Source organism: Mus caroli, chromosome 13 (assembly GCF_900094665.2).
Source record: "Mus caroli chromosome 13, CAROLI_EIJ_v1.1, whole genome shotgun sequence".
Classification (NCBI taxonomy): Eukaryota; Metazoa; Chordata; class Mammalia; order Rodentia; family Muridae; genus Mus; species Mus caroli.
Genome location: NC_034582.1, coordinates 13485918 through 13496281, shown reverse-complemented (window position 1 = coordinate 13496281; position 10364 = coordinate 13485918). Strand labels below are relative to the sequence as shown.

At 42.3% G+C, this 10364-nt stretch overlaps 1 protein-coding gene across 2 annotated transcripts in view; it reads left to right on the top strand.

The window, feature by feature from the left end:
• The window catches only part of Pou6f2 (POU class 6 homeobox 2), a 382578-nt gene extending 376763 nt beyond the window's left edge, over nt 1–5815 (top strand). The window contains exons 8-9 of one of the 2 annotated variants that reach the window (XM_021180807.1): nt 1652–1820; nt 5117–5815. In XM_021180807.1, coding sequence (XP_021036466.1) covers nt 1652–1820; nt 5117–5621 — 674 coding nt within the window. In that variant the 3' untranslated portion in view covers nt 5622–5815. The remainder of the gene's footprint in view (nt 1–1651; nt 1821–5116) is intronic. The other variant, XM_021180808.2, reaches the window with a different exon arrangement.
• Nucleotides 5816–10364: the final 4549 nt, after the last annotated feature.

Here is a 10364-nt window from a genome sequence, read left to right as displayed (position 1 = left end):
TTCTTCAGAGACTTGAAGTTTTTATTATACAGATCTTTCACTTCCTTAGTTAGAGTCACGCCAAGATATTTTATATTATTTGTGACTATTGAGAAGGGAAAAAATAAAAATTTTTAAGACCTCCAAAAATGCCATTGAGTTTGTTTTGTGCAGCCATCTACTGCTAAGCATGGGCCTGCCCTTAAGAGTGACACTCCTGTTTTTCTGTAGGTTTTTCATGCCTTAGTATTAGACCTCGAAACCCCATTAACCTATAAGAATATGCCTCCTCCACTCTACTGAGAAACCAGAAATCACTTTATGGCCAAGCTCCTCTAATCTGTGATGAACTGAGGTCCTGTGCTGTGAAAATTCTAAGGTCTTCTTCAATGCTCTTGCTGAGGTGCCCTGTCTGGCCATGGACCCCTGGGGTTCAGTCTCCCTTTTTTGCTTCAGTACCACACATGCATGCCATTGTACCTGACTAGGAGTTTCTTTCTAATGTGAAGATAAATGCACAATGTACCAGCATTACTCCTCTTATTGACAGTACATTTTCCATTGCTTGGTGGGATTACTCCCTGTGCTGAGAGAAGTTATACACAGTGCTCTAGGCCCCTCCCCAACAGATACATAGATACACCTTCCTTCCTTAAAAGCACCTTAAACATAGTCACTTAGGGTGCAAATGTTTCTTTTAGTACCATCCAGAAAGTATATAGAGCTAAGCCCAGAGGAGTACCACAGTCCTGGGACCAGAGCAGAAATTCACTGGAACTGATGGGTTGCTATGCAGGAGGAGGAAGAGCAACTTTGAGCTGAGTGGGAAGAGTGAGGGGAAGAACAATAGCGAGAAGGCTTGCAGCAGCAGTGACTTCCCCACAGGCAGCATAGAGCTGCACTGAAATCTCCCACCAGGCCTAGCCCATGCTGGCTCCAGCTTGGCGAACACTTTCATTTATCCAGGGATCAGTAGCCAGGGGGGAGAAAGTTTCATTCTCCAGCTGTTGTGTCATTTCCCTTGATAAGTCCTAAATTGACCGCGTTATCCGGCACCAAAGGAGCCTTCCTGTGGTAGGCAGGTTTTATTATGTGCCCTTTCAGGGGACAAAGGCAGCTGTGTCAGTAAACCGCTATGGGGAAAAAAGACAATATTATTCTCACAGCTTCATAACCATGCTCTTCTGAGGGGTAATGTGAACATAAGAAATGAGGCGAGATTACCATCTATTACCCTGGCTCCATGGCGATCAGGTGAAGGAAAAACAGAGCGCCGTTTCCTTAGTGGCCAATTGTTAGCATGGAGAATTCCAATTAAGACATTTCCAAGAGAGACCTTCTTGTGTTTGTCTTTGCACCGTATATGTACAGGCTTACCAGCAAAGTGGGTCTGAATCCCTCTACCAAGAGCCTCCCCTTGCTGGCTGCTGTTATTAAGCCCTAAAGAATTGTGCCCTTGCTCTGGGAAGTGGCACGGTAAACAGGAGTGGCTTACCCTGGGATAGAAGTGTCTTGAAGGATGGCTTGTGCAGGAGGAAGGTGTGCTGAAGGGTGAGAGACAAAGAAGGTATCCTGATGGCTTCCCCACCGCTCCTCTGTGGCTGCTCAGTGATAAACATCCTGACTGGCTGTGTGTTGACATGTTGATCCTATTTTAAAAACATCTCCACAGATCCTCAAACGGCAGCGGGTGAGGTGGACGGGGTTAATCTGGAGGAGATCCGAGAATTTGCCAAAGCTTTTAAAATCCGACGCCTGTCCCTTGGCCTGACACAGACTCAGGTGGGACAAGCCCTCAGTGCCACAGAGGGCCCCGCATACAGCCAGTCGGCCATCTGCAGGTAACGGGCACTGCATGCTGTCACCTGTCCTGGCCAGCCCGGGCCTTGTTTGTCCTTGCAGCTCAGCTTGTCTTCTTTGGGTGGGCAAACTAGACAAACAGACAGAGCATGCAATTAAGAACTGGGGTAGTTGTAAGTTGGGATCGGTGATGTTGATACAAAGTGGAGTGCCAATGCAGAGTTGAGGGGTCCTGATCTTCTAACTCCTATCAACTGTTAGAACTTCCAAGGCTGGCCGCTTGAAATATGCTGCCCTGGCCAGGGGTCTTCCTTCTCCTCCATGCCCCTGCCAGATGAGAATAGCAACTCCTGTCAACACAGGGGCATCCCCAAGTAAAAGCAAAGCAGCTAGTCCATCCTACTGTTAACCACCCAGAGATGGCTCCAAAGTTTCCATGAAATGCACATTTTAACAAATTTCTCTATATTGCGGAAGGAATTTGTATAGCTTGCTTTGCCAGACACATCTTTATAAGCAAGGAAAAGGGAAAGTGAAAGGAAGGAAGGAAGGAAGGAAGGAAGGAAGGAAGGAAGGAAGGAAGGAAGGAAGAACCCCTTTTAAATGTTAGTGAATCTGGCCTAACTGTACCCACCCCCCACCCCCACACACATTAGATAAATAAATTACTGAATCCAGCCTTGGTTGTGTGAGTTGATCCGGGTTAAATCTTCAGGAGCTGCCCCATGTATGCATGTGTGTTGTACTAATCCTATGTTTATGCATGAGGTAACAAGGCACTCGGTAGGAGCCTTTTCCTCTTGGGCAATGCCTTAGGAGTCCTCCTCCATCAGGAACAGCCAAGAAACCAACTCTAAACTCATTTAAGTGGATTTTGTTCTTGGTGATCCATGAAATACTGTCTTTTTATCTGCTCTTTATACTTTTAATGTATTCCCCAAAGGACAGAAGTGTACTTTTCCTGCAGTTTAAGACTAAGGTTATAAATAACATCAGTATGGGGTGGTAGCTTGCAGCTCACATTTTGCTCAATGATTTTCCATAAAACCCATTGATTGTTGTTAAATACAAAAAGCACCATAGGATCCTCTCACTTCTATGGTCTCCCCTACTGTTTTTTCTTATAAGATACCTCCCTGTAGAAAATAACCTTTATTCAGTCTATACAAGGATACTACTGCTGGGAAATTTATATCAAGGCTTGTATATGTTATTCCAAACAACACAGACAGAAGCACCAATGCTAACAAGCAGCATCAATGATGGGAATATTATTGTTCCCTATCGGCAGACATTAATTTTGTCTGGTCCTGATGCCCTGTGATCAAAGAAGCCACAGGTTTTTTTATTTTGATGACAATTTGACATTGTTGCTAACTTCTTCTTCGGCTTATTTTAGCCCTAAAATGTGATTTCCTTTTATCGACTGGAGTGTTCTCTTAATGTTTCAACTCATACGGGAACACGGATTCCTGGGCATCCCCAATCAGATATGCTGATTTGTTAAATCTTTCCCAGAGGGAAGCTAAAAATGCAGTACATTGCAGACCAAATTTATTATTGGTTAACAGAGCAGACACCCAGACTTCAGGGCCTAAATCCTTTATCCAGTTCCCAGTGATGCAGTTTTAGAAGCTGTCTATCCTAATTAATTAATTAACTAATGAATTAATTAGTCTTGAATCAAGACTCCACATTGGAATATTCTCAGTGAGTTCAAAACCTGGGAAATAATGCATGTCAGTGGTGAGGTGCCACTGTGTGCTAATTGGCTGCAGACTCAGAGGTGCAGTATGAGAACCTCCTTATCAGAGGCACAAAGAGAAGACTCCCCTTCATGCCCCTTGGCGGCACAGCTCTGTGAGGCCGGTTGCTCTCAAGAGCTCAGGCTCTAGGCTTTTATGATGAAGGATATGGCAAAATGCAGAACGTGGCAAGTTATCACAATGGTGGCTTTGGGGAGCCTGCCACAAGTGACAAACTCATTATTAATACTAAGTGATTAACTCACCTTGCCCTGAGAGCGGCTAAAGAAGGAGACTTCCTTAGTGAGTGTTAGAAGAAGCTGCAGTTTTCAAACATAAACAAATGCTTCCCTGACTGGCCATGTGTGAAAGGGAGTGTGATGGAGTTAAATCCTTGCTAGCCTTTGAGCTGCTCATCTCAACAAAGGCATCTAAAGATGCACTCTGAGAGTCAGATCCTGACAAGGAGGAAGGCCTTCCTGGTCTATCCTTTTGCAAGCATCTTAAACATCAGATGATTGCTTTTCAACAGCGTGGAACACTTTAAGAGAGAGAAAGTCTGTGTTCACTGTTTCAATAGGAAGGACATGAATTTGGACTTAGAATAAAGAGACAAAGGGAGCTGGTCCTCTTTTGTATTTTACTGACAGAATAAATTTAGTACCAGAAAGGACTTTTTAAAATACTCTATATAATTTTGTCCAGGATGCTTCGTATTTTTTTTAAAGTAAACGTAGCAAAGAATTGCTGATGGCAATTGATGTATAGAAGACCTCATTTACAGAAAATGATATCATTCAAGTACAGTTTGCAGATATCCCACATTAAACACAGCATGATGCCCTGGTACAAAAGTGCACCATTACACTGGATGCTGATTGGAAGGCATGAGGTGGCCTAAGCCCACCCAGGGGTGGGGTATTCCATAGTAATTACAATGTATCCAGCTGTTTAGGCCAGAACTGTAAAGTAACAACTGGTCTATGTTTTACCTGGACAGGAGGCATGTTGTTAACTTACATATGGGGAAAATTGTTACCAGAGAGAAAGAAGTTAAAATAAGACACAAGGGGAGATAAAAAGAGTGGGATGAGGAGGAGCTTGGCCCAGTAGCCTTCCCAGACTATGATACTAGCTGTAATATTTATCAAAAACCAACACAACGGAAAAGAAAACCAAACATAAAACACAACCGTTTTAAGTAGAAGAATATGACAGCTGTTATCTCGAACATCACTGTCTTGGTTAATTTCTGCCTTAAGAATTCTGAAGGTGGGGGAAATGAATCTGGGAAGAGCTTGGATCTCAAGAGAAAAAAAAAAAAAAAAAAAAAAAAAACAGCCTGCGAATTGCTTGTGTTTCCTGTACACCGGTGCCTCTTTCCCCTCCCCTGTCTGTGTGCCTGGGGATCTGCATGGCTGGCATGAAGCTTGCTGGGAGGGTGGGTGCTGGCTGGGACAGGGCTGGCTACCTTGCAGCTGGCTGCTAATCTGGAGTGAATTCACCCTGCCAGGCAATCAGGCAGGCAGGCAGGAGGCCCACCCTGGCAGAGGACTCAGTGTAAGACTGTTCTTTCTCAATTCTCCCCCCAGACACACCATCCTGAGAAGCCACTTTTTCCTACCACAGGAAGCCCAAGAGAACACTATAGCTAGCAGTCTGACAGCCAAACTGAACCCTGGCCTTTTGTATCCTGCCAGGTTTGAAAAGCTGGACATCACCCCTAAAAGTGCCCAGAAGATCAAGCCGGTGCTTGAGCGGTGGATGGCTGAGGCTGAGGCCCGCCATCGAGCAGGTATGCAGAATCTCACGGAATTTATTGGGAGTGAGCCATCCAAAAAGCGCAAGCGGCGCACCTCCTTCACGCCCCAGGCCCTTGAGATCCTCAATGCCCACTTTGAGAAGAACACACACCCCTCAGGGCAGGAAATGACCGAGATTGCTGAGAAGCTAAACTACGACCGGGAGGTCGTTAGAGTTTGGTTCTGCAATAAGAGACAAGCTCTGAAGAACACAATCAAACGCTTAAAGCAACACGAGCCCACCTCGGCGGCCCCCCTGGAGCCCTTAGCAGACTCTCCGGAAGAAAACTGTTAGACACACCCATTCGTGGTTGGAAGGAAGCATCACAGAAACTGAGCACTACCCTGAATCTCCACAAAAAAAGAAAGGAAGAAAAGAAGAAAGAATTTAAAGACTTGTCCCAGTCATCATCTCCCTTGTATGTAAAAGACTAAAAAACAAAAACTACCAAATGGGCAGAATGGTTTATACGTGTCCGTTGGTTTTCCAAAAGGAAAAAAAAAAAAAGAAATTTTAAATTTTTAAACAAGAAAAATGCCACATTGAAAGAGTATGTGGTAGGATCATTCGCTCCCCCACCTGCCTCCCTAACGCCAGTTTTTTAAAGCAAACCAAATAACCACTTATTCTTTTCTGTATATGATGAAAATGTGAACACCTTTTAAGGAAAAAGAAAAAAAACTAAACCAAAAAAATTAATAATAATAAAAGAACAAAAACAAAAAAGCCCGCCAACACAAACTCCTATCTGTTCAAAGCGAATGCAAGCCTGCCACCTGGAGGAGAAACTGCATCCCTTCAGGGACCAAGCGCTGATCGCTGCAAACCCTATTAACCAAAGTCGGAACCACTGCAAATGCTACTGCTCGCTCTCCTCTGCGTGAAAAGTTGTGTTAGGAATTTTTACCTTTGTACCAACGGAAAAGTGGGAAGCCCACTTTCTCCCATCTTTCTCGCCTGTTGTCTGGGCCGCCAGGGTGAATGCCATTGTTGAAATCACTCTGTGTGGCTCACTGTCTACCAATTTGCTTCTTAGCAGACGAAGTAGCTTCCTTTTGTTTTGTTTTGTTTTTCGTTTTGTTTTCTGAATTGTGTCATTTCCTTTTTCTGTTTTATGTTAGGCAGATGGTGGAGTGGAGAAACAACCTGGATGGTGGTGTGCCAAAGCACGCGTGGCTTTCTTCTCACTATGAGTTGTAGGTTTCAGAAAGAAAATGGAGCCCACACCTCCCTTTCCTCCCTACTTCTCCATCTCCCTTTCTTGTGGCTCCTGGGATCTTCTGGAAGATAGCAGACGTGGGAAGGAACAGTTTCTTCCCCACTCCCATCCTGCAGAAATGCAGGAGACACTCCAGGATAACTAGGTCTATCTGCTGAATGACTGTCAACACCCAGCAGAGGCTGGAACTGCGCTCACGGTCCACACCAGAGATTGGGATTTTTTTTCTCAGTCTACTAGCCACATATGTGGAGAGCTGATCAAAATTAATTCTGTAATATAAATATAAGCTGCACATATGGTTCAATACTTACATCTGTGTATTGCTTCTGTTCAAAGCAAATTCTCTCAGAAGTCTGATAGCCAAAGAAATGTCTCAAGGTTTCAGTCCACACACACACAAGCACGTTCATACTCATCCACCTCACAAAAAGAGAGAGACCACAAAAAAAAAAAAAAATGATGGTGACCTAGACTGTTAGGGGCTGTCGAGTGTCTGTTAACCTTTTCTGGTACTTGTTTCATCAGACAGTGTTGACAGACATTTGGAGCTGTTCTTGGACTATATAAATGGCATAGAAATGTGACAGGCAAATTTAAGCAATTGGAGCTAGGCTCTGGCTTCTTGACTCAGAAAGAAGTTTAGCAACAAAGGCTCTCCAATAAAGGAAAAATATACAAGTAGCTTATAGAACACATCAGAAGAGCCTTCACTGTTAGCACATTAATTCACTTTTAAAAGAACTTCCCCCAGGCATGGGCCATGAGACCCAAGAAGGCCACTGAATAAAGGGCAAAGAAATCCCTGGAACCTGCTGATTTTTTCACCCAGGTGAGGGCAGAGGGTTCTATCAAAGCAGGCAAGAGAGAACCATCAACATAAATAAATACTCATGAGTAATTAAAAAGCATGCTCATGTACTTTCTAGAGGCAAATCATGAAAGGGGAAGAGATACCCCACCTCCAGCTGCCCAGATGATTACAGAGACTGACTTTTCCCCCTAGCCTGCTCTTCCCACCCAGGGGTTCTAGTTTTTTGTTCTGTTGGCTCCTTTGCTGGTTATAAAAATGGGACAGTGTAATAGTCTCCTCAGATGGTCCAATCAGCAATCATAAAACTCCCAACAAGGAAGCTAAAAAACAATAATTCTGGACTAGAGTCATTAATAACAGTGTCTCCATACCACTAGTCTGATTCTAATTGGACCACAACCAGCCCGATTAGTGCCAACAACATCCTGGTAGCATTTCACAACTGCAAAAACTGCACAAATACCAGCAACCCAGAAACGGAAACTTTATTGATTAAAACAGATTTTGTATTCTCCTAGGACCTGCTCCAAATTCCATCCAGAAAAGCTCCCCAAGAAGAGAAGTCACAAGATAACATATGACCGATGCTAAATGTTTAAAATCTGAACCGGAAATGGGCACATGAGGCCTGCTCAGTTCTGGCGTCTATGATTGGGAGAGCATAACTAGAATAGTAAAAATATAAAATAAAACTAATCACCCAGAGTAGAACAAAAAGAAGCAAATTCATCCCATGGTTGTAAAACTATTCACATGCAGTGATTTTTTTATAGTTTTATAATTTTGTATTGTTTTATAAATTATTTATATAGTGTTGTAATGCTTCTTATATTGATTTTTTTACTGATAAATTTTTTGCTACAAGGCAGAAAAGATGCCTGAACAGATTCTTAGGAATATAAACTGTACTTGGGAACACATAAGCCTTCAGGACCACACCTACGCTTAATTTCTTTAGATATTTCTTATTTCCTCTGGTAAGCAACTTCATATGCCAATAACATCTAAGTGTCGTTTATGTTTCCATGAACTGAAGGCTAAGGTTGCCACCAACAAAAAGCAAAAGCCACTTTGGGTGTATGTGATTGTATTTCAAGCTTCTGTGTCTTTCTCGACCATTTAAAATTGTTGTCATCTTCATCTTCTTCATTATTGATGAGACATGACAGCCGATATGTATTTTACACTTGCTTGTTGGGGTTGTTTTCTCTTTCAACCAAAAAGATATTTTAAATAGTTAAAAGTTTTACTTGCCTTTGCAAGTTTTGGACTCTTTCTGTCGTGAACACATGGTCACACACACAACACAACACAACACAAAAGAGAATAAAAAAACAAAAAACAAAAAACAAACAAACAAACAAACAAAAACAAAATCAAAGAGCTGGGAGAGGCAGAACCAAACAAGTAGAGGCGTCTCAAAGAACTCAAGCTGTAACCAAAAAGAAATCCAATTGCCTTTGCTCTCTTCTCTGCGCTGGACCAAAGCTCAGCATGTGTAGGAATATGCACACTGTGTAGATATGGCTAAATGTTGCTGACAATCTTGCAATACGAAACTGTTCCTATTTTAAGAAAAACCAATCACAAACTGTTCATCAATGTTTTACCTCAGCACTCTACTTGTACCCAGTTAATGATCAAGCATAAACACACAGAGAAGGAAACTGATTTTCATTTTCATGTCTGACTGTAAAATCTGTTTGGATAATATTTTGTAATGAGCTTTTTGTGTCATGTGACTTGCTTGTCTTCAACTTGAAATTCTGTGAGGCACATTGGCTTATTTGTTGTTGAAAAGTGTTTGGTTTTATTGTTGTTGTTGTTGGTTTTATTTTTTTATAAGTTTTAGTTTTGATTTATTATTTCATCCTCTGTGCTGTGATCTAGACTGGTCACCAGGGTCACTTCATGAGGCGCTGCAAAGGAATCTGCTTCTCCATGCCTGGGGCAGGCAGCAGGAGAGAGGGCAGGAAAATAGACTGGGTTGTTCTGGAAAAACCAATCATGCCGACGAGACATTGACATGATAGACTCGTGACCAAGAAGCCAAACTGGATATTGAAAGCTCCTTACTTGTTGAAACATTGAAACCAAAGCTGACTTATCTGCACAGGTTGCTTAATGTTTAAAAATAAAATAAAATAAAAACTGTACTTAATCTAGAGCAATATCTGTATGGTCCGTAAAGCTGCACTTTGTGTATTTCTTAACAGCTTCAGATCTGTCACTTTTAATTTGTACCATGAAAAATAAAGACTTGTTTGACATGAACTTCTCAGCTGAGTATGTCTTGTGCTCAGGTGTGTCACTTAAATTTTAAGCATTTATTTAAAGTGTACATTTCAATCCCGTAGGTTGAGAAAAAAAAATGTCACATCCATTGGGGTGCTTTTCGTTGCACATTACAGAAATCCCACTCAATCCTAAATGACAAGGCACTATGTCTCATAACTTAATGGGAAGCCATCTTGTACATGTCAAAAACAGTTGGCTCGGACTCTTCACCTGCCTAGCTCACTTGGCTTTATTCTCAGTCCAATTCTCTAATGTCCACCTGAAGGGGTTGAATCATGCTCCTTCCTGTAGTCCAAGCAATAGTACTGGGGCAAGGTATCTTAAATCAAGCATTTGGAGTCTCCAGGCTTACTCTTGTCTAGGTAGGACATGGTAGCCTACAATGACAGGATGCCCAGAATGAAGGTTCCCCCCAAGATCCAGAAGATGGAAGATGAGACATGGCAACGCTCAGATAAAGCTGGCAACCACTGTGCTCTGTCTGCTGCATTGCCCAGCTGGGAGCCAACTGTTGCAGAGAGCTATGCCAAGAAACATCTCTCTGCTGCTCCAAGTTATATCATGCATAAGTTACAAATTTTACACATCTAGGACATACAGATAGGAGGAATGAATTAATTTTGTTATGCAATTTACTAACTTAAAAGGAACATAGAATCAGTCTTTTTATTTTTTTTTATTTTTTTTATTTTTTTATTTTTTTTTT